Here is a 24,548-nt window from a genome sequence, read left to right as displayed (position 1 = left end):
ATGTCCATCAGAGACACATTTAATTTTCTTGAGAAATGTCCTTGAAGGACGGTTTGATATTTGGATAAACTTTTCTTATTCACCAGCTGAATTTGATGTCATTCTGTTTTAGGTCTTTTATGAATTATATTGGTTTTATACACTCATATATTTGCTTGCATAAGTGCTTTGAAGTCCTTTCATTGCTCTGCGTTTTATCTTGTGCCTGATAACAGATGAGTATAGACAGGGAAAGATAAGGGAGCTAAGGAATGTGCTGCTTCTCACTGACAAAAAGCAGGTTGACATTAGTGAATTAGCTTCGTATTATAGGTATGCCACTAAACCAAAACTGAAAGATAATACCTGCTAATATTTTGTAAAGTGAGATTATGAGTGTAGTGTATGGATGTAAAAACTATATGTGGAAAATATAATCTCTCCCTTTCCAAAGTGCATTGGCAATGTGCACCTAGCGTGACAACGCTGGTTTTAATGACTTATTTTACTAGAGTGATTTTACAACGTGAAACTTCAACTGGGATGTTGTGTTTAGCAAATGTACTTTTTTAACTTAACATCCTGTGGGGGTTGTTTGTCTAGGCAAGACGACTCTGGGTCACGGAGCCATGGACATCAGCATCCAGGGTCCGGGGATCGCAGCTCAACATTGCTTTATAGAGAACAAGTCAGGGGTCATAACCCTACACCCCTGTGGTAACCAGTGTAGCATAGATGGACTTCCAGTAACAAAGCCTGTTCGCCTGTCTCAAGGTACAGTACCTTATCTCACTACAACGTAATATTAACCGAGCACTGTCCTTGGTGTTGTTTCTATTGTGGTTTTTGTTGATTCAAAATAGTAAATTGTTAAAGGGCAGCTAACCTAGGTGTTTTCATCTATATAAAAATAGTCTTTGGTATCCCCAGAATGTGTTTGTAAAGTTTCAGCTCAAAATACACCAAAGATTTTTCATTATACAATGTTGAACATGGCCATTTGTGGCTGTAATGAAAAACGTGCTGTTTCTTTAAAGGGGCAATGAATCTGTCGATTTTACTGTTTTATACTGTTGTCTGATGTCTATTTTGTAACATGGTTCTGATGCTGTCTGGAGAAATAGTTTGTTTGAAGGGGCGGGCCGCATTGAAGACCTGGACGTAAACGCCCACTGCTATGATTGGACAGCTTTATTACCCATCATTACGTGTGGGGAAATGTTTTAAAAACATTAATGTGTAAAAAAAGCAGCCGAACACAAATATGTTTGAGCCACAAAAAGATTCTGGGTGCTAAAGATGATACACATAAATGGCAATACGTATAGTAAAGTAGAAACAAAACTTTAAACTCGACGTGACTAAACTACCGTACACAACACAGTAAGCGAGCATCAGAATCTAAATTGCAGCTGGTAAGTCCTTCCTTATCACTAACTTTGTATATTTCTAGGGATGCACGATATATCGGCCGACATATCGTTATCGGCCGATAACTGCTTATTTTTAATATTATCGGTTATCGGTCTGATAGCAAAATTAGGCCGATAAATGAAAGCCGATAAATTATGGATTATTTTGGTTTGTTGAACCACTTCACTTGCTCATTGCTGGCCATGTGGAGTTTTGATTGGTGCTTTCTGTGACATAGCACGAAGATGACACGTGTTGCGGGCTTAAGAAGAGTATGCTACTCTAGCGCAAAGACAAGATGTCCGTGATCTGTGAGTTTTTCATTGTGAAATTAATATGAACATTTATCGCCCTATATATATATATTGGTTATCGCCCCCCAAATCTAAAGAGTTATCAGTTATCGGTATCGGCCAAAATTTCCATATCGGTGCATCCCTATATATTTCTATCGTTATATTAAAGTTGTATTGTTAAGTGTTGTACCTTTATTAATCGTTTTATGTTTTTAGTAAATTAAAACAGTCAAATATACGTGTTTAGACACGGATGTTACAACAGGACATAGCAAGCAATCTCTTACTAAGCAATAGTAAAACGTAGTAACTTAAATAAAGTAAAATGTTTTACTTACTGTTGTGTCATTCATGCAAGATGCAATATTAGTGGTGCTTTAAATCACAGTCTCTCTGCAAATCCAGCATCGACTTGTGGCTTCTTTACAAATGAAACAAACTTTAACCACGCATTCCTAATGGTATGTTCCGAGTCTCCATTATCCAGCGTCTGTGTTCTTCCCATAGACAGTTCTTCCACAACCGAACACTCCGTTTCAATGGGTACTCATAACAGATCACCGCGTTAAAATAAAAGTCTCTGTATTTAAAAGTTATTTTGGTTACATTTGGCAATCTTTAAAGACATGTTTACTAATTGTTGAGACACTGGATGGTTTGCTTTACCCCTGGCCCACACTTGTGTCAAGCGAAGCTGTGGGCGGGGCTACAAAAGTGGTAATTGTATTTGGGTTTGGGGAGGTGTTTCAATTCTACTCTGACATCATATTTTGGCACATTCCTGAATCGACCATTTTCCTGGCTTGGTGCCAAAAACTCTTATATTTCAGGAGCACGGATGTTTTCAGTTTTGAAACTTGCAGGATGTTCATTTAAGTATGATGACCTCTTATATAACAAATTATCAAGTTAAAATTGATTGTTTGATTCACCGCTCCTTTAAATGCAAAGAAAGCTTCTATTCCCCTCCCCATATGCAAAGTTTAGGGTAGGGCGCTTACACATGTGTTTTGGACTACATTAAAACGTGTCTCTGGCAGAAGGTTGATCTGCGCGCTCATAAGGCGGAGTGTGTGAGCGGTTATGGGTGGGGCATAATCAATATGACATCACATTGATAGGGGATCCTTAACAGCCTGTTTTGTGTGACTGTTTTAGTTCAAAAAAGATTACACAAAGAAGAATAGATGGATTTGTATAATACCAGGATGTCTCTGCACACACACTGGCAACTCATTTTCTGATAGAAACACATTTAAAAGTGAATTTTTTAGGTTAAGGGGGCTTCAAGACTCTATCATTTTCATCAAATCATTTGAATCAAATACATATTTATATGGCAAGTGGGTTATTTCATATCCTGTATTATAAGCAGAATCAACCACACCAAATTTGGTTCTTACACTAAAAACGCTGGGTTATTTGAACCATGGTTGAAAGCCATGGGTTAATTTATCTTCCAGCAGTTGGGTTTGTCCCAACCACCATGGGTTGAAAATAACCCAGCATTTTTTTTAAATGCATACAGTATAACCATTTAGCTATGTCTACAAAAGTGAATCAATGTACCTAAACCAAAAAGAAAGTATGCGTCTCCTTGCTGTCTTTTGTCTGAAGGAACAATTTGACTAAACAGGTTGGGGGGAGGGGTGTATTGGGGCAATCTTCATTGTTTGAGCTTTCTAGTCATTTACATTACATTTACATTTACGCATTTGGCAGACGCTTTTATCCAAAGCTACTTACACAGTGCATTACAAGGTAGGCTATACATTTAGCCAACGTGTGTTCCTTGGGTTTAAACCCATGACCTTTTACCCTGCTTACGCAATGCTCTACCACTGAGCTATACAGGAGTCATTTGAAATGGTTAAATAATTTGCTTAAAAGTTTCCTTTTAATTATCAGAATTAACATTGTGTGATCCGTCTTTTATTATTATTATTATCATTATTTAGCATGTTTACAATCATAAAAACGCAACAACCTGTGGCAAAAAACCTCACCATGTAACAGTTGAAACAGAACCCCCTCTTGCCCCCCTTACACCGCGCCGAGATTGGAGGCTGTGACTCAGGGGTGAGCGATTACACCTCCTCCCTCCCTCACTCATCCCTTATCTGAGAGGGAAATGAGTCTTACCGCTGACTGAGAGACAGCTGTTCAACTTTACCATCACTAACGCGTACAGGGGTTCAATCTTATTACAACAGAAGAGTTTGGATACCATACAGCACCTCTGGATGATCTCATTCACAGTGGACGGGATAGCAAACATTTCTATGACTGGAGATCGCTTGCAGCTCGTTACCTACAGTGGACACCTATTGTATGTTTTAGGAAATAAGATAAAGTATGGGGAATAACTGACGGATACTTCAAGAACAAAGGATTTACCAGGACAAAGCATATCTGTCGGCGTTGGCTTCAGCCGTAATATCCCGAATATAAAACACGTGCTCGCGCATTTAAAGGGACAGATACAATGTTACCTACGGATGAGACGAGGAAGTTGACCGTTTGGATTTAGAAGTAAGTGCAAGAGGTCCGATTCAATTCAGTGTGTGTTTGTTTTTAACAATAAGATAAGAAGTTAATGTTAAAAAGTAAAAATTATTTTCTGTCACTGTATTATCTAATAGCCTATTGCATGCGTGCGCGTTCCGCGTTGTAGAAAACGTCACGCGCCTTTCAAATGTAAAATATTCAAATATAAAATTTGTGTACGCTGCAGATATTCAAAACAGACCTATAAAACCAACATGCAGACTGCTCAGACGATGTCCAGCCCTGTTATGGAAAGTTAGTTGAGTACGACTAGTACTGTGTTAATATAGTATTATATTAAATTATGTTGTTATACTTGGTATCGACGAACATGAATAAAAAAATAGCATTACACACATCTATAGATGCACAGAGAAAAGAGGGTCAGGTGCACAACTGCATATAATAAACACAAAAAAGGACACTAACATATAATATAATATAATGCTATCATAGTAACTTATGTATATACAGAAGGAGAATAACTTATAATATGGTTCACATCTTGCAGAGAGACTTTCTCTTCCATGTTGGCAGGGCTGTGGGTGTGTGTATAATGTTACACTTCTATTCCTGGTCAATGTGACCCAAGAGTGCTGCTAATCCAGTTTCTATGCAGCCCTTCCTCGTTCTCCACACACTGTTTGCTCAGTCTGGCTGTCCACACAGTGCTTTTATTTGTCCGGATTGTATACTGAGAACCTTTGTAGATGCTGAAGATATATGTCTTTTTCTACTTATTCTAGTTTAAGTACCCTGTCACCATGTTTATACTTAACCTGCACTTAACAGTTTGTGTGGGGTCACAGCTAGTGAACTGTATTTAGAAACATCAGCACAAGAGACCGGTGAACATCCCAGAGTGGAGACATGAGTTAACAGTGGATGTCGGCTACCTTGTCATCTCACTCAATTAGTCATTTTTGGTTAATCATTAAGTTAAATAAGTTGTTTGTTTGTTTTATTTATTCTTAACACCATTACAGCTTCTATGGCTGGCTATATTCATGGCGAAACTGGTTAACACAACTTGATCCACACATCTTAAAGGAAAACACCACTTTTTTCATTATTTTACTATGTTCTTACCTCAACTAAGACGAATGAATACATACCTATCTTTTTTCAATGTGTGCACTTAATCTTTGTACAGCGTGTCGTGAATGTGTTAGCATTTAGCCTAGCCCCATTCATTCCTTAGGATCCAAACAGGGATGAATTTAGAAGCCATCAAACACTTCCATGTTTTCCTTATTAAAGACTGTGAGTAGTTACACGAGTAAGTATGGTGGCACAAAATAAAACGTGGCGATTTTTAAGTTGTTAAAAAATGAGAACTATATTGTATGGTAGAAGTTTGCAGCACTTTGAGCTTGGCGCACAGTAACATCATCACTCCTGACTACTCCCCTTCTCGCTCAAACTTCCGCCAACATTACTGGGCCCGAGGTTGAATAGCTGCAAAATAAGTGTTCCTCCCCCATACAATACAGTTATCATTTTTATCCGCTTAAAAAATTGCCACGTTTTATTTTGTGCCACCATACTTACTCGTGTAACTACTCATGTAACAGTCTTTAAGTAGGGAAAACATGAAAGTGTTTGGTGGCTTCTAAATTCATCCCTGTTTGGATCCTAAGGAATGAATGGGGTTAGGCTAAATGCTAACACCTTCATGACGTGCTGTACAAAGATTAAAAGTGCACGCATTGAATAAAGATAGTTATGTATTAATTTGTCTAAGTTGAGGTGAGAACATAGTTAAATATTGAAAAATTCCTTTAATCCATTCACACATTGGGGGAGGGGCAATTTGGCATCTCCAGTTCACCTAACCTGCATGCTTTTGCCCTGTGGGAGGAAACCAGAGTACCCGGAATAAACCCACACTGACACAGGGAGTACAAGCAAACTCCATGCAGAAAGGCCACCTGACTTTCGACCAGGGACTTTCTTGTTGTGAGGCTACCCACTGTGCCGCCCCTAAAATAATTTGCAACACAGTTTATGCAATGATGTTTTGCATGTATGTCTATGAAGATTTATCATACTGGTCTTGACACAAGTGTTAGTAAATAAATGACATTTGAGTTTTTTTTTAAACTGCATCATTTATGGCTGTGAGAGGCAGGGTTGTTGGTATGTGTGGAATTGGGTTAGAATGAAAAACTGCCTTGCTTTAGTCTTTGCCCTTTCCGAGCGCAGTAAAACCTGATACCACGGCAACCTTTGCAAATTCCTTTTGGCATCTCTTTGTCTTGACATCTTCTGTCTCCTGTTCACTTCCCTGAGTTTTAGCTGGAATCCTTCTGGATCCATGACTCACCATACTCGATGTACTGCCAACTATACTGAGATCTTAACAATGTAGTCATTTACTGCAGTGGGTTTGGCACAAATACACTGCTCTTCTTTTTACTACAAGTGTATGAGGCAGATATGCACTGCACTTTATGTGTGTTTTCGATAATAATGGAGTGAATAATTTGTTGGGATGCAGAGCTATCTGTACACAGGCCTTTGGCAGTGTTGCCACGGAGTATCACTGTGGTTTGATCTTTAGAAAGATCTTTCTAAAAGGTCTTTCTGGTTTTTGGTGCATGTGTTAGAAAATTAGGAAATTCTTAATTTGAAGGAATATTAAATGCTCTCTCATTTGGAATGAAAGCATCTGCTAAATGAAAAAAAATGTAAATGTATTATTACTAGGGATGCAATTAAATCAGTTATTATAATAAAGCAATAAGCCCCTAGACGCAGTGGGTTACCAGTGCATTTTATACGCGACGCGAAGTGGAGTGCCAAAAACCCCCCTTAGCTGTTATAAACTGCACTGTAACACCACTGCTTCGCGGGGCTTATTGCTTTTATAAAACGATTCATTTCTTTAACAGTTTATAAAAAAATTCAGCTAATCACTGAGATAATTCCATTTTTGTGAAAAACTTTTCTAAGAGATCAGAGCCTTAATCAAAACTTACACAGTGTTTTGGGTATTGAGTGAATGCGTCAGTTGGGTATTTATGTTGGGTAAGATAATAGTGGAAATATGAATTTGAGGTAGAAATTTTCTCTTTATTGACGAGATGACTCAACAATATTAATTGACATTTATCTGGATATCGCCATTAATTGTGCAATTGCAGACAAATTAAAAATATGATTAAAGACTGTAGTGTTTATTTTCAGAAATTAGTATGCACCAACAGTGGTGCAGTGATACTTATGTAATGCGGTCTGAACTGTGGGGTTAGCGGGGGGTTAGAACGCGTTATAACCAATTAGAATGAAGAACCAGAACATGTAATTTTAATGTAATATCTTATTTAATTTTCTTAGCATCCTTCATTTGTTATTCTTTGCCCTTCAGATTCACCTAGTATTTGGCACTGGTACACAAGCACTTTCCTCAATGAGTTTGGCTTCTTAAAGTGCAGTTATGGCAGTTTTAGTGAAATTGTTAATCGGTGGGAGAATCAATTTCACTGATTAATGTTGGTGAGACGGTTGTGTATGTGTAACAGGCACTTTCAAGACTCACGTGCCTCTCTCCGCTATTTGTCACTTACTGATGCTGCCTGTCTTCTTGCAAATGGCCTCATGAATTTGATTACACAATGGCTGTTAGTCATGGTTTGCTGTGGATGTCATCTTTGACAAGGGGAGCTAATTTAGCGGCTTTGCCGACACCATTCTACAAATGTGTCCGACTAATTTCAGAACATAATAAGAGTCATTATTTTGTTATTTCTTTTTGGTACATTATTTGCAGGTACTCCAAAGATGTGGCTACTGCAGTGTGACATCTTCGGGGGTATAGCTTTAGACATGGCATGCGCATGTGCTTAGGGTTAAAGGACCTGAGTGAAGGCAGCATGGTCACACATTCATACCTGCTGTGAGGAGTCTGAAATATTATATTGTAACATCTTGACTGCCACCAAAAATATCCGTTTAACGTATCCATAATGTCTGGCATGGAGTGGCTGTCTATAAACAAAAGCAGGGAAAACACCATACACATTTTACTCGTCATTTTCTGAACTGCTTAGAACTTAGTAACCTTCCCTGCATATTAATAATTGTTTTTTCCTCTCCAATTATCCATACTTGGTTGAAATAATCTACGTGTCTTTACATTAGAAGATGACTGTGTTGCTTATATCAGAGATCATTCATAAAAAGCCTTGATCTGAAATGCATGATAGCAGGAGCACAGATAGATAGCTACCTTAGCAGGCGTGATTTTTGGATGATATATTTTCCCTTGTGTCTCGTAGTGTTGTCTGCGGTGCTAGATTACCTTCCACTTCGCTCCATAAATCTGCTTTCAAGCGCTTCACTTAGCATTATGGGTAAATCCATCAACCTCCGCAGCTCTGTTGTCACCAAACTGAGGAATTCGAATGGCTTTACAGTGAATTTAGGTGACATGGTGTCGATTTGTCAAATTTTCCAAACAATATTTAATATTATATTTTATATCCATGTATCGCATTAACTTAATAGTAATATCAATGTTTTTAGCAAACTATGGGATTTCTCATATCTTATTTCACAGTTTTGACATACAGTGCTAATAGGCTATCAATCATTTTCTGTAAGCAACTATTATGCACTGGCATTCCTGCCAAAAATGAACAACGATATTAAATTTGATATCATGCAGCTATACTTTTTACTGTTAAACGATCCACTGAAAGTAACCTCACAACAGAACCCATTAATTTTCTGTCCATCTAAGATTTTTATTACGTAATAGCTAGAATGCAACTGTACTGTGCAACTGATATTATCATGATATAAGGCGTATTTGGTATGTCACTTTGTATTATACCAAATACACAAAATAACATTGATTTTAGCAATGAAATAGGTGCACTTTAAACGTACATTGAATCATATTTTCTGTGGATTAGGAGCACAATGCTTGTGTGACAATGGCAAAAGACAGTTGTGCCCCTTTGTTATTTGTAATGATTTATACTCTGTAAAATCTGAAACCCTCAAGTATGATTTCAACACTGCACAAAAAGAAACATTTAGAAATTGGGAAACAACATCTGGTTGATGTGGTTTACACCACAGGACTCAATATATTGTTATTTGAACTAAAACTATTTGTTATTAAGTATGTAAACAGCTCAATGTGTGATGTGTTTTTAATCATATCTGCTAGTATGTGTATCTGTTTCTGTTTAACACATGTGCTTTGTGTATCATTTCATTGTTTTGATTTTCCCTTGTCTGTTTTCATTTGGTTGACTTTGAATGTGCCAGCGCAGCATGTTAAGACTCGATCAATCCTTTAGACTAATCTTTTGATAATAGCAACCACCAGTTAGCGATCCCTTTTCAATCCTTCTATTCACTATCAAAATTAAAGAATACATGCTTTATGTAAGTATACCAGTTAAGTTTACTTCAGCCGTCCCTCAGCTTTTTTGTGTGCGCTAATCGTACCTTGTCCTGTCACAACCTGAGGGGTAATCAAATGTTCTGCCTCCTCCTGTCTGGAACAAAAGGGCATATGGCACTCTGTATTCATCACACATCTGCTCGGCCTGGAAAAGTTTCCATGAGACCTTTACCTACCTTGAATAAATACTGTGTGATCGCTCATATTAGCTCAGGCCTCTTTATACAGTGCAAGTCCATTTAGGTATGATTTAGAGTAAAGTTGATGGGGATTTTCAATAATGCCACACTTCACTGATATGATGTATCTATATGTGACCCCTTCGAAGTTTAAAGCCAACAACCCATTTAACCTTTATATTATTTACCTTTCAGTGTTTTCAGAGTGTGGCAGGATATTTAAACTGGACTTTTAGACAAATTATAGACAAATCCATCAAAATTAAGAGGGTGTGGTGAACTCCCAGAGGATCTTTTTGTGTCAACTTAGTCTTAGATGTTAAATGTGCTTATGAGAAATAAAAATAGAATCAAGTGAGACAATTGTTAAAATGCATTAAAGGGATAGTTCACTTTAAAATAATAATTATGTCATCATTTACTCATCCTCATGTTGTTCTAAACCTGTATGAATGTCTTTTTTCTGATGAACACAAAGGAAGATATTTTGAGAAATCATGGTAAACACACAGCATATAGTGTCCATTGACTTCCATAGTAGAAAAAAATATGATGGAAGTATTGTGATAAATGATGAAGAAAATATTTTTGATAAATGACGGAAAGCACACAGTTGACGGTACCCATTGAATTCCATCATATTTTTTATTCCTACTATGGAAGTCAATGGACACTATATGCTGTGTGTGCATCATTTCTCAAAATATCTTCTTTTGTGGTCATCAAAAAAATAAATGTATACAGGTTTAAAACAACATGAGGATGAGTAAATGATGACAGAATTTTTATTTTTAAGTAAACTATCCCTTTAAACGTATAATTCACACAAAAGTGAAGTTTTTCCTAAGCTGTATGAGTTTCTTTGTTTTGATGAACATATAGGAAGATATTTTGAGAAATGTTTGTATCAAACCATTCATGAGCCCCATTCACTTCCTTAGTATTCTTGTTTCCTACTATGGAAGTGAATGGGGCTCACAATCGTTTTCGTTACAAACATTCATTAAAATATTTTACTTCTTGTTCATCAGAACAAATCAATTTAAACAGGTTTGTAACAACATGAGAATAAAAAATGTATGACAGAATTTTCATTTTTGGGTGAACTATCCCTTTAACTATCAACTTGGTCTTAGATGTTTATGAGAAATTATAATTAAATGAGTCGATTGTTAAAATGGATTCAGCATAGTTCACCCAAAAATGAAAATTCTGTCATCGCTTACTCATGTTGTTCTTACTTTGTATAAGTTTGTTTCTTCTGTTAAAAAACAAACGAAGATACAGTTGACGTACCCATTAACTTCCATAGTAGGGAAAATACCATAGTGGGTATTGTCAACTGTGTGCTTACCATTAACACAAAATCTCTTATTTTTTCATTTTGGGTGAACTATCCCTTTAAGAGTTTGAGGTTGTACAATTAATGTAGATTTTATAGGTGAAATAATCTGTATTTTGGGGAAAATTGATGAGAAATTAGTTCATATTGAAATATTCAATAATATCGACTTTTTTATTGCAGATTTTGGGAATCTAAGCTCGGTTTGTGGTGTTTAATGGAGTCATTTGTTAGATTTTGGGTTCTTTTTCTCAAAAGAAATATCTGAGCAGACTGAATATTTCCATTTAAGCTGAAAAATATAGATATTAAAGAGTTTCATCTGTGATCTTTTTTATAGGCTCAGCTAGTAAGAAAAGTCACTGAAAACAAATTATCACAAATATCTAAAAGCATAATTGCACTGTTAGAAAAAATATATACCTCAGCTGTCCTAATATGTGTGATTATGTACAGATGTAAACATTTGGTATTAATGTATAACTCTGAGGTACTAATATGAACTCTCTAGGTCCAAAGCAGTACTTTGGTCAAAATTCCCCATCTGTTACTTGGGCCCTTTAAAAAGGTCCTAATATGTAACATTAGGTACAGATATGCACCATTAATTACAGATATGCATACATTTGATGTCAATGTGTAGCCTACCTCTTAGGTAATAATTTGAACTCTTGGTCTAAACCATCCCAGTGACAGCTGATGTACATATTTTGACTTTTTTTTCTAACAGTGTAGAAAGTAAACATCAGCCCATTTTTGATTACATGTTAAATTTGACTACACAGCTGGCTGGCCTGTCAGTTTTTCCTCTCACTCAGCAAGCCTGAGTCTGAGCCGACACCACAGTGTGAGATGTTCCTGTTTGTTCATGTAAAACGGGGGCAAACATTCCTTTCCCCTTCACTGTACCTCTCACTCTGCAGTATGAACCCAAAGTCCCACGCACTATCATTTACTCTGCTCTCGACACATAATGAAATATTTGTGTTTTATGTGAATCCTTTCATATTTAATCAAATGTTCTCTGCTTCAGTAACACTGCTTTTGATTTGGTTTGCATGTAGGCTGTATGCTGTGTTTTGGCCAGTCCGCCTTCTTCCGCTTCAATCACCCCGAGGAGGCGTTTCGAATGAAAAGCATGATGCCCGAAGGAGGACAGACGGGCAGTTTAAAAAACCAGGCCCTCACAGGTAATGCAATATCCTACAGAAGAAACACACCACGACTGTGGCATGAATTATCTAACGCTTACCTCAGCACACAGAAGTGCTTACAATGACGGTGTTGTGTTTAGACAGCATTAATGTGGAAAACATGATCTTGGGAATGCTTAGTGTATTTTGGTGTTGTGATTTGAAAGCCAGAACACAAATAGAAAACTTGACATCACTTACTGGTTTCTTACCTCATTGTTTATGAATAATTTCTCTTGCTATTAAAAAATTACCTTGTACAGCCTTTTTCATGAGTACAGTACATTTTGGTTAAAGCGATACTCCAGCCGTATATTAAAATTACCTCATGATTTACTCACCCTTAAGCAACCCGAGATACACATGTCCATCATCTTTCAGACAAGCACATTTGGAGTTATTTTAGTAAATGTCCTTGCTTTTCCAAGCTTATAACAGTAGAAAACAGGGATCAGGAAACAACTTCTTACATTGATGCCCAAAAAGTGCATTCATCCTTCACAGATGTAATCCACACGGCTCTGAGGGGTTAAAGGGACACTCCACTTTTTTTGAAAAGAGGCTCATTTTTCAGCTCCCCTAGGGTTCAACATTTGATTCTTACCGTTTTGGAATCCATTCAGCTGATCTCCGTGTCTGGCACTAGCACTTTTAGCATAGCTTAGCACAATCCATTGAATCTGATTAGACCATTAGCATCGCGCTAACAAATGACCAAAAGTTATGATATTTTTCCTATTTAAAACTTGACCCTTCTGTAGTTACATCGTGTACTAAGACCGACGGAAAATTAAAAGTTGCGATTTTCTAGGCAGATATGGGTAGGACTATACTCTTAAACTGGCGTAATAATCAAGGACTGATGTAACATGGCTGCAGCAGGCGTAGTGATTTTATGCACTGACCGAAAATAGTCTCCTTGGTTACTTTTAATAGCAGGGGACTATTTTCGGTCAGTGCGTAATATCACTACGCCTGCTTAGTAAATGATGTAACTATAGAAGAGTCAAGCTTTAAATGGGAAAAATGTCGAAACTCTTTGGTTATTCTTCAGCGCGATGCCAATGGTCCAATCAGACTCAATGGATTATGCTAAGCTATGCTAAAAGTGCTAGCGCCAGACTCGGAGATCAGCTGAATGAATTCCAAAACGGTAAGAATCAAATGTTTAACCCCAGGGGACCTGGAAAATGAGCATATTTTCAAAAAAAGTGGAATGTCCCTTTAAGAAAGGACTTTTGCGGGTAATCTGTGTGATTTTGTAAGAAAGAAATCCATATTTTAAATGTTATTATGCGTGAAAGATGGTGTTTTATGGAAAGCTAGTTATTATAGTTTATAAAGTTTTAAATATTATATTTTTTTTACAAAATCACATTGATTAAAGACTTTTATTAACCCATTGGAGCCGTGTGGATTACATCTGTGAAGGTTATTATGCAATTTATCGGGGTTTAAAGTCAGAAATTGTTCCCTGATTTCTGTTTACTACCATTATAAAGCTTAAGCGAACATGGACATTTTTTAAAATAACTCCAGATGTTTTCATCTGAAATATGACTTATTAACTTTTAAGTCAACATCATAGTTTTGGCATAATCTGTTAAAATCAGATATTCAAATGGGATTACTGTTTTTATTACCTTGAACTGCACTTAGACATACATTTTGTGACCCTGTCTGTTAAATCCAGGCTGAAGTCTTATGATTTAATGATGAGATTAGGAGCATCAAAGTTTGATTTCAGTCATTGATTTCACATTGCTTTCAATTTTTGACATGAGCTTACTCAATCAATATTAAATATATATCAAAGGTTATATTTTCACAGAATGTTCTTTAAATTATGCATGTTTTGTAATCTACTTTTAAATATGATCATAACATGTTTAAAGACAACAAAGAGCTTTTTTAATAAAATGTGGTTCAAACCAATGCAAATCAACATTTTAAAGTGAATTTCGTATCTCCTTTAAAAATAAGTCATTCAGTCAGATTTGGTCCTAGTGGGTGTTGCCACATAGCTGAATGGTATGGTTTGTTTCAGTAACAGAAGAGGCTATTTTACAGGTGCAGCTGGGCTTTACTGCCTTTCCGTTTTTAAACGTTAGCAACACAAGCCTGCCTGGATCCATGCGCCATGCAAATTTTATGAGAAGTTCATTCCTCTGGGTCTCTCGACTGAGCGCTACACATCGTTCACTGTCACAGCAGCCAATGTATATTTAAAATGTATATTGGGTTGTTTTCCTGACTTTCCTGTTGTGTGGTAGAAACAGACAATTTTAGCACATAAACACAGCTGTTGCAGTGGGTTGGTAATATATTCCTACACGTTTTGGAGTTTCCTCTTGTTAAGGTTTCCAGTGCCTTTTTTTCTATTTAGAATTTAATTGTTTTATTTTCCTATGGTCTAAAATCTGTAAGTCAGCGTATTTAGAGAAAGTTTTTAAAGGATGACTTGGAAGTTGACTTTCTTTGTTGTGTAATTTATTAAAGCGCTTGGCTGTAGTTCGGCTGTCCGTGTGCTTTTGGCATCTATTATTTGTTTACAGACAGAACTTATAGAGGTAAAGAACCCTCTTCCACCCCACTCCCCTCTCCACACGTTTTCCGTGCCAAAGCTATTTCCTCGTCCATCTCATTTCCAGTCCAGACAGCTTTGTTGGCCCCGCTCTGCTTATTTAAAGTTAGGGGATATCTTTTACAATATCTATATTTATCACATTGCCACTCTGGTCTTCAATCCCCTTCCTTACCCTTTCCCTGATATTCCTTTAATATCCGGCTGACTTGTTCCCACTCAGTTGGTTCACTGGAGATTTTTTATGATATTTTAGTGTTGCCTATAACCGATATGTTTGTCTATATCTCTTTCTCTCTGTCTCTGTCTCTCTCTCTCTTTCTATCTATCTTTCTCTCTCATCTATTTGTGTTTTTGGAATAATGGTCATTTATTAAATATTCTGATACAACATATTAGAATCAGCAAAAATATTTTGCCACGTGAGGTTTAACCCCACACTGGCGTCAGTAGAATAGGAACACTGTCGCTTTAAGAAGCAGTCCCGCCCCCCGTGCAGCCAGCAGTCAGTCACATCAGCACCGTGGACAGGGGAGGGAGGGGGACTCAGCGACGGTGTAGCTGCTCCAGGCGAACCAAACCCGGTTGCTGTATCACCACGACAGCGTTTTTCACTGCTGCCGGGTACCGTGCGGCCGGTACAGCCGGCCCAGCTCCAGAACCGGAATGCAGGAACCGTATATTTAATTCAGTACTCGGCTATGGGTTAAACGTCAAGCAAAACAGCTTCGCGTTTCCTCAGGCGCGTTCTCATCTGTAAGTACTGTAATTATACAGACTCTGCATGTGTGTCAAGTCGTTATACGGACATATGTACAGTAGCATACGCCTTGTAAATAGTGTTTCTGCACGCGACAGGCATTAATGGGCACATTCGTGTAAATTATCTTTATCATCGGTCGTTTTGATGTGATACTTGAAATCGTTTCTTTTTGCCAGCGAATGAAAAATCAACAGGATTTAAATGTTAAATGCCAGAGGCATCGACAGCTGCTTTGACTTATCTCATGACTTTAAAATAAATAAAACACGCCACGAAATGGAATTATGTCGTGTATTATTTGTGGAAAGCTTTAACAGAGCGTTTTGTAATCTTGATAGTCAGATTTTGATCTGTTAAGCACAGACAAGCAAACACTGACGTCTTCAAGTTTTAAATGCTGATAAATAGGTTTTTTGACTGAGCCTCAGTCATAATAAATAAATAAACAAACAAACAAACAAACAAATGTTTAACTGTTCATTAAACATTAAAGTAATTTATATTGAATACAAAACAGTACAGTGATACAAATGTTTACCTCTACGGTTTCATTTAATTAAATGTTTGTTTTGTGCCCCGATTGATACATTTATATTTATGCATTTGCCACTTTTATCCAGAGCTACTTTAAGTACATTCAAGGTATACATGTTTTTATTCAGTAGGTGTGTTCCTTGAAAATCGAACCCATGCACTACCAACTGAGCTACAGGAACACACAAATCATAAATTATTGAGATACTGGTATTTAAGATATTGGTTTGTACCTTTGATTTTAAGATCCATCACCACCACCCCCATTTTTAAGGGGATGACCGGTCGCCTTAGAGACAGATTGTATTACCAGAGCTGTCTGTGATTTAGCTATCCAGGAACATTTTATTTGATGTTGATCCTGTCAAGCTGTTGGACTTTCTACTTGAATTTCCATTTGGTAACCACTACTAAGGTATTCATCATATATGACTTCACTTTCTGAGACTGTTGAGACTAATGGATTAAATGCATCTCTGCAGTGCCAAAAAAGCATTAAAAGCTCAGGTGTATAAATAATTGGGCTTAGGTGAAGAAGCCAAATGCATCCACTTATTCATAAGTGCTTTTCTTGTGTTATGTATTTAGGTTGACTCTTGTGCCTTGTTTTAAAACTTATTTGTTGATTTTTTAGATTCAGAGAACCTGGTCAATGGGAACCACCCGCCAGGGGGGCCTGAATCTCACCTGGTTTCCAACAAGAGAGTGCGTCCAGAGCACAGCGCCATTGTCAGTTCTATTGAAAAGGACCTTCAGGACATTATGGACTCATTAGTCATGGATGACCCTCAACCGTCTTCCTCTGATTCAAAGAAGCCTTCTGGACCGCCCATCACCCAGTCTCCACTTTCCCCCATGTTAAATGGTGGTGGACGATTCCTCCTCTCTCCTCCAACGAGCCCTGGTGCTATGTCTGTGGGCTCCAGTTATGAGAATACCTCCCCCCCTTTCTCTCCTCTCTCATCCCCATCGCCTGCCAGTAGTGGGAGCTACACAAGTCCCTCACCTAGTGGTTGTCAGGACCAGACTCACATGCTTCCTCCTGTGCCAGTTAGGTCCTCCAGTTACAATTACACCAGCCAGCCACCCATACCTCAGCCACGGACCATACTGTCCAGCTATTCCAGTGGGCCAAAAGTTCCAGAGAGTCCACGACTCCAGAGAAAGGCTCTTTTGGAAGCACCGCCAAGCCCAAAGCCAGCCCGCAGGAGCCTGAACCAAGACAACTCAGTAGCTAAGACCCCAGACAGCCCCATACAGACTCACATTCTGCCTTCAGTCTCTATCTCTACTGCACAGATTGATGCCCCATCTGTCAGTCGGTTGCCAGTTCCAGGTAGCCCCAGATTAACCCCCAAATTCTCCGTTGCAACCCCCTCATTCTCACCCTGTAGCCCCAGAACTAAAGCTGCTATTGTCCTTCAGGATCGGCCCTCAAGTCCTTTCCGAGAGCAGCCTCAACCAGACCCCTCCTCAACATCCAGCCCCTGTCACCAGCTCTCCCCACCCTCACGATCCTTCCAACCCCCTTTGGACCCCATTGTCCATATCATTCAGGGTGGACCTCCACACGCACGCTCACTGCAGCCTCCAGAAAGTCCGCGGCTGGCCCGGCGGAACCTTGAAGGGAGCAGCATGAGAGAACTCCCCCCTCTCAGCCCTTCCTTAGCTCGCAGGGGGGTTCCTGTGCTCCCAGGAGCTCTGCCAGGAACCATGCGAACTCCAGAGTGCCCATCTCCGAGAATGGTCCCGGAGAGCCCCAGACTTAGGCGGAAAGCGGGCTCTCCTACAGAGGAGCAGTTCAGCCCTCGTGTGGTGCGTGCCCGCAGCCCCTCTCCCACCTCGGGGATGATGGGGGAGGTTGGAGGGCGAAAGGCTAGTTATGGGAACTCGCTTTCCTCTGCCATCAGCCTGGGTTCTCTGCCTGGGTCATCGCCTCGATCCAGTCCCAGAAGCCAGAGAAAGATGTCAGCGGGACTGAGGGGCATGAGAGAGCGCAAAAACAGCATCTCAGAGATCAGCGACAACGAGGATGACCTTCTGGAGTATCACCGGCGCCAAAGAGAAGAGCGACTCAGAGAGCAGGAAATGGAAAGGCTGGTGAGTGAAAAACTCATACATTAGTCACAGGAAACTCTCTCTGTTTCATGTTATGGTTGACACATCAAAGTATGAAGAATTCTTCCAAGAAATCCTCCCTGTCTCTGTTTGTGCATGTCATGTAGGATCCCGTCTCTACATGTCTACTTTCTACAGTTAATAATTGTCCAAAAGAGTTTCACAGTAGATGGAAAACTGGCGAACCTATTTGTGAATTTAATCATAACACACCTTACACTTTAGCTGTCTTGATTTCCCTTTGGTGGAAATAGAGAACATTGGGAGGAAATGTGAGAACAGATGTAAGTCTAACAGACTGACTAATTCGCTGTCGTGCTGAGGCGAAGGGTTTTGATTTTACCATGGCAACCCCATTGTTTGTTGTCTCTTTTACTGAGACGTAGGAGGGAACAGTAGACATCTTGGTCCAGTTCGTGGCCCAGAATGAAGAGACAGAGACAAAGGCCCCTGTGAAGTTTTATATGTGTTTGAATTTGAAATAGCACTTCCCTTGTAATTACCTATTGTGGCTGTTTATTGGCCTCACAAAAGGGGGTGATGTAATTGAGAATACAGAGTTGTGCTCTAATGCTTCCAAAAAGAAAACACATCACAGATGAGATATCTCTTTAATATCAATATCAATCACTCAATTTTTTCCTAGACATCATTTATGTGATTGAATGGAGAGCAAATGGAAACTTTTGCTTAATGCTTTTGTCTCTCAAATGTTTCCCTAGAAAAAAGACCCAGAAATTTCACAAATGTGTCTATTATAGTTTTAGAAAAGAACTGATCAATGTCAGTTTCTATTTCTTCTAAGCAATATTTGGAGAAACATCATAGACTAAGTTATTAAACACAACTGAGAACTCCATCAAATCTTGTGAGCTATGAAATAGCAACATCTGCACAATAATTTATTTACTGTTAAACTAATACGCTAATATCCAAAATAACATGCCAGTGATCTCTTCAAATGTTCTTTCTTAAATGGGGAGTGTGTACACCAAAGCGTTAAAAGCGTCTGAAAACGCCAGGCAGACGCCAACTGTGGGCACTTGCCAGCATGATACGAGCTTGATACGTCTGTTTATTTCATCAATCGTTTTATGATGCTCCGGTTGGTTGTTGTGGTATTTGTCCCGCCCCTCCTCCACTGTAATTGGATGGCTGAGTGAAAAGTGACATTGACAAGCTGAGCATTGAACATTTTTCAACTCTGGGTGCTCGGAAAAATGCTAAGTGCCGACGCTGAGCATGGGGAAAAACTGCCAGCTTCTGGCGTTTTTGAGGTTGTGGCGCTTCGATTGGAAACAATTGGAAACAAGGTTTGGAAGGAGCACAATCAGATAATTAACCAATTCAGGCACAGATGCATCTCATTAGGTAATCAGTCTAAACACTACATATACATGCATCCTACCTCAGTCCTGAGATCGTTTTCCGACAACCCTCCAACTCCCCACTCTAATGTGTTTTTATCCTAATTATGGATGGGGGGAGTTCTCCGGACATTCGGGCAATACCCCGGATTCAGAGTTCGAGCTTCACTCCGGATCCAGAGCCCTCCTCCAGGACAGCACGCCAAAATATGCTTAATTTCGCAATCAGATAAGTTGTAAGGGCGAACTCGTAAAGCCGCCGGCCACAGGAAAAACGCCTTGGGGTACACGCCCCCTAATGCTTGTACAGAACTTATTTAGACAAACAAGAAATGGCCTTAGATTCAGACCTTGTTACGAGAGACAAAAACATTTGCAAAATGCTGAGGGTAAATAGCAAAGAGGATACCCCTGTAAGATAAGATTGCACACCCCAGAGACTGTTCAGACAGTCTGTTGAATTTGGTTAGCAACTGCATGACTGTCAGGCTTTACATCACTCGGTTTGCCTTTGCATAGTTATTTTGACTTGGTCTGTTAGGTTCCTGTGGTCCATTACCAAACAGCACTCATCTATACAGTATTTCAACAAACGCATTAGACGTTTATGCATCTGATGTACAGATCAGTCATGTTTTGCTCATTTATTTGCTCTGTGGGTCATACAGAGTGGAATCTGGAAGACGCCTAGCATGACAAGCAGAAATTTGCTCCAGGGATTGTAGTGGGTGTTCATCTTCCTTTTGGCAGATGACTGTCGTATGTAGGAGAGGTCAGGACAGCGGGTCACGTCGTCTGTGGCACGTACCATGCCGCATTACAGAACACATGACTGCTGTAGTAATGGAGAATGAGACGATTGCTGCGACGACTTCATCTCTCCACCGCTTTCCCCTCTAATGAGCCCCTGTTGAGTGAGACAGCACTGTACTTTTGCCAAGGGTTTCTGTTAAACCTTATATTAATTTTGATGGGGCCAAGTCTGAGAGGGCAGCTATAAGTTTTGAACTGAAGTTGATGTTAAGAACAAAGTGCAGAAATGTAATAAACTATAATTTATATAATGTGTGCTATAATTTATATAGTAATGGGTGTATTATGTGTACACACTGCACGTTTTAGTCCATGTGTGAATTTGTTAATGGATTCGCACTTACATGTACATACGATTTAGGAAACAATTGCAAACAAAATGCCAGTTATTGTGTTAAAACCATATCATTAGTGTCTGTAAATCTTTTTTATTTCACATACACATGTGCAGTTGACCAATTAAAAGTCAGTCCGGTCTGCATTTTATAATTTATCATCCCTAAACTGCCACAAGGCTCCAGCGGCACACATGCTTTCTTTAGATACAGCCTTGGCACACACACTTGGCATATGGCATTAGTCACTAGAAAACCGTCCGTCAGCTGGAGTGCCATATTAAATGCCAGCCTTGCTGATGATGACCTTGTTTTTTCTAACTGAGAGCTTCCATGATGACATCACATTTCCATTACTCCGTAAAACTGACATTTGCTGCGGAGTAAAGTGGAAAAGTTAGTGAGGAGGTTTTGCTGAGAAGCATATTTTAGCCAGAACCAAAAAATTGTATTTTCTTTTTAAAATAAAATAATTGAGTGACACACATTATGTCTTACAGTCTCAAAGGATGCTCTAGACTTATTGTGCCTGCAAGGACATCTCATGCTTTGACATTAGTGATATTTCTTTGGCTTCTAGCAATTTTAGTTGTAGTGAAGTAATAGAGGAAGTTGAATAGATACTGTTATTCATAAAGACATCATTTATTGTTAGCATAACTAACAATAAGAACAAGATATAGGGGAAGCTTACAATTCAGTCAAAGTGTAATATAGAGGGCAGGGCAGGGCATTTTGCCACCAAAATTTGAGTGTGCCACTGAATTTTACATCCAGTCGCACATGTGTGACCAGTAAATTTGACCAAATTTGACCTTTTTTTTGTGATGTGACACTGAATTAGAAACAGCACATTGTACTTTCTGCGTCTATCATTAAAGTATTTATTAGTAATACAGTGTAAATTAGTAGAAATGTGAATATTTGGTTAGCATGTTGATTTACGGTGTGTGCCCCTAATTTTTCTGGTTGCACCCTTAAAATTTCCAGTTGGGGGCCACTGTGCTCCTAGTGAAAAAAGTTAGTCTGGAGCCCTGGAGGGTTTCAGCAGCACCCACATAAACAAATGGCTTTTATAACAACAAAGTCTTTTTACAGTAGTTTATTTCTGATAACAAGGGAAATAAACTACAAGTAAATTACCTCTGTTCATACACTCACCTAAAGGATTATTAGGAACACCATACTAATACTGTGTTTGACCCCCTTTCGCCTTCAGAACTGCCTTAATTCTACATGGCATTGATTCAACAAGGTGCTTAAAGCATTCTTTAGAAATTTTGGTCCATATTGATAGGATAGCATGTTGCAGTTGATGAGGATTTGTGGGATGCACATCCAGGGCACGAAGCTCCCGTTCCACCACATCCCAAAGATGCTCTATTGGGTTGAGATCTGATGACTGTGGGGGCCATTTTAGTACAGTGAACGCATTGTCATGTTCAAGAAACCAATTTGAAATGATTCAAGCTTTGTGACATGGTGCATTGTCCTGCTGGAAGTAGCCATCAGAGGATGGGTACATGGTGATCATAAAGGGATGGACATGGTCAGAAACAATGCTCAGGTAGGCAGTGGCATTTAAACGATGCCTAATTGGCACCAAGTGGCCTAAAGTGTGCCAAGAAAACATCCCCCACATGATTACACCACCACCAGCCTGCACAGTGGTAACAAGGCATGATGGATCCATGTTCTCATTCTGTTTACACCAAATTCTGACTCTACCATCTGAATGTCTCAACCGAAATCGAGACTCAGGGAACATTTTTTCAATCTTCAACTGTCCAATTTTGGTGAGCTTGTGCAAATTGTAACCTCTTTTTCCTATTTGTAGTGGAGATGAGTGGTACCCGGTGGGGTCTTCTGCTGTTGTAGCCCATCTGCCTCAAGGTTGTGCGTGTTGTGGCTTCACAAATGCTTTGCTGCATACCTCGGTTGTAACGAGTGGTTATTTCAGTCAAAGTTGCTCTTTTATCAGCTTGAATCAGTCGCCCCATTCTCCTCTGACCTCTAGCATCAACAAGGCACTTTTCCCCCACAGGACTGCCACATACTGGATGTTTTTCCCCTTTCACACTATTCTTTGTAAACCCTTAAAAGGTTGTACATGAAAATCCCAGTAACTGAACAGATTGTGAAATACTCAGACAGATGTACATGTATATCGGTTATCGGCCCGCAAATATAAAGAGTTATCGGTATCGCCCAAAATTTCCATATCGGTGCATCCCTATAGCAAACCAAATCATTTTATTTTCTACAAGGTATGTTTTAGAAGTCAGCTTAGCCACAAGCCAGAGGATAAATAAATACAGACCGGAAGTTTATGTCGGTTCAGGCTCGTAACCACTAAAACCATCTATATAGTGTGGAGGCTATTTTATGAACCTGTCACATTTAATGCAGAGGATTTTAATGTAAGATGAAAGTGACTATTTGGGGGTCAAAGAGATGGTAGGTCACGTTAAACTTGGGAAAACTTCAAAGTAGGAATATGTCGATGAAGACATAAGCATCTTTACTTTGGTGGGTGGTCAAACAAAAAGAGTGGACATGTGACATGAGTGACAAATAGTGTTTCACTGTTCTCATGGATTAACGCATCAAATATAGCAATCTTCACTGGACAGTTTGCAAATATGTGTAAGGGGCAGAGACGAAGGGCAACATTAACAAAAAACACCAAGCCACAAATCGCCTTAACTCCTTCACCGTCAGCGTTGTTGTTTTTTTGTTGCCAGCCAGCGCCAGCATTTTTTATGATTTTCACCAAAGTTTAATGTTCTTCTTTAAATATATATAAACATTAGGGCTGGGCAAAAATTTATTTGATTAATCGTTTTTTAAACGTAGTCGATTCAAAATCGATTCTCAAAGAGCAGAATAGATTTTTTTCATATTTATTTCCACAAACATTGAATGTAAGATTAACGTTAATCTAATTATTAGTCTTCTTCACTAGATGTCACCCTCTTTTTTGCTTAAAATGGCGGTTTCAGGTGACTCGACAACATTGATGCCACCTTCACATAAAAAGTCAGAGGTATGGAAGCATTTTAGATTTCGCAAGCAAGATGACCACGATACTGTTGTGGCTTTTAATTTCTTTTTATTAATTACCCACTTGTAAACCTCTGTTCACTGTTCTTATTAATAAATATAGTATTTGTATTAAATCTATATTCATTTTGCTGAATCGGGAATCGAGCATAAAAACCGACCAGAGAACCGGAACCGAAAAGTGAATCGAAATCGAATCGATAGATTGTGAATCGAAATCGAATCGATCTGGAACATCTGAATCGATACTCAGCCCTAATAAACATACAATATATCAAATAAAAGAACAATCCCTCTGCTTCCAAAAACAAAAAAACTGTTTTATCCTATCTTCATCACCAAATATATAGTATGGGTAGGTTTTTTCAAATATATGGGTAGGTTTCTTCAAAAATACCAAATTTTGAGCAAAAAGCTGAGATAATTTCAGTTTTACAGTTATTGGGGGAAAATAGTTAATATCGCAGATGTTTTTTCTAACAATGAAATTGAGTAGAGATCAGATGTGCTGCTTCTTTGATTACAATCCCTATAGTAATCTCATGTTTGGGATTAGATCTGAATTACATCTCAAACTTTCCTGAGATTTGCCAAGATGATTTT

The 24,548-nt window shown here is 38.8% G+C and overlaps 1 protein-coding gene across 16 annotated transcripts in view; it reads left to right on the top strand.

Annotated features, from left to right (window-relative positions):
• Positions 1-24,548, top strand: part of phldb1b (pleckstrin homology-like domain, family B, member 1b) — a 77,071-nt gene that overhangs the window by 12,865 nt on the left and 39,658 nt on the right. For 11 of the 16 annotated variants that reach the window (XM_073863271.1, XM_073863275.1, XM_073863270.1 and 8 more), the window contains exons 1-3: positions 579-753; positions 12,240-12,365; positions 16,884-18,349. In XM_073863271.1, coding sequence (XP_073719372.1) covers positions 609-753; positions 12,240-12,365; positions 16,884-18,349 — 1,737 coding nt within the window. In that variant the 5' untranslated portion in view covers positions 579-608. Of the gene's footprint in view, positions 1-578; positions 754-3,725; positions 4,221-12,239; positions 12,366-15,473; positions 15,709-16,883; positions 18,350-24,548 lie in introns of those variants that run through there. The other 5 variants (XM_055196241.2, XM_055196242.2, XM_055196253.2 and 2 more) reach the window with 5 other exon arrangements.

This window comes from Misgurnus anguillicaudatus, chromosome 24, assembly GCF_027580225.2.
Source record: "Misgurnus anguillicaudatus chromosome 24, ASM2758022v2, whole genome shotgun sequence".
Classification (NCBI taxonomy): Eukaryota; Metazoa; Chordata; class Actinopteri; order Cypriniformes; family Cobitidae; genus Misgurnus; species Misgurnus anguillicaudatus.
This window is presented reverse-complemented; position numbering and strand designations above follow the sequence as displayed.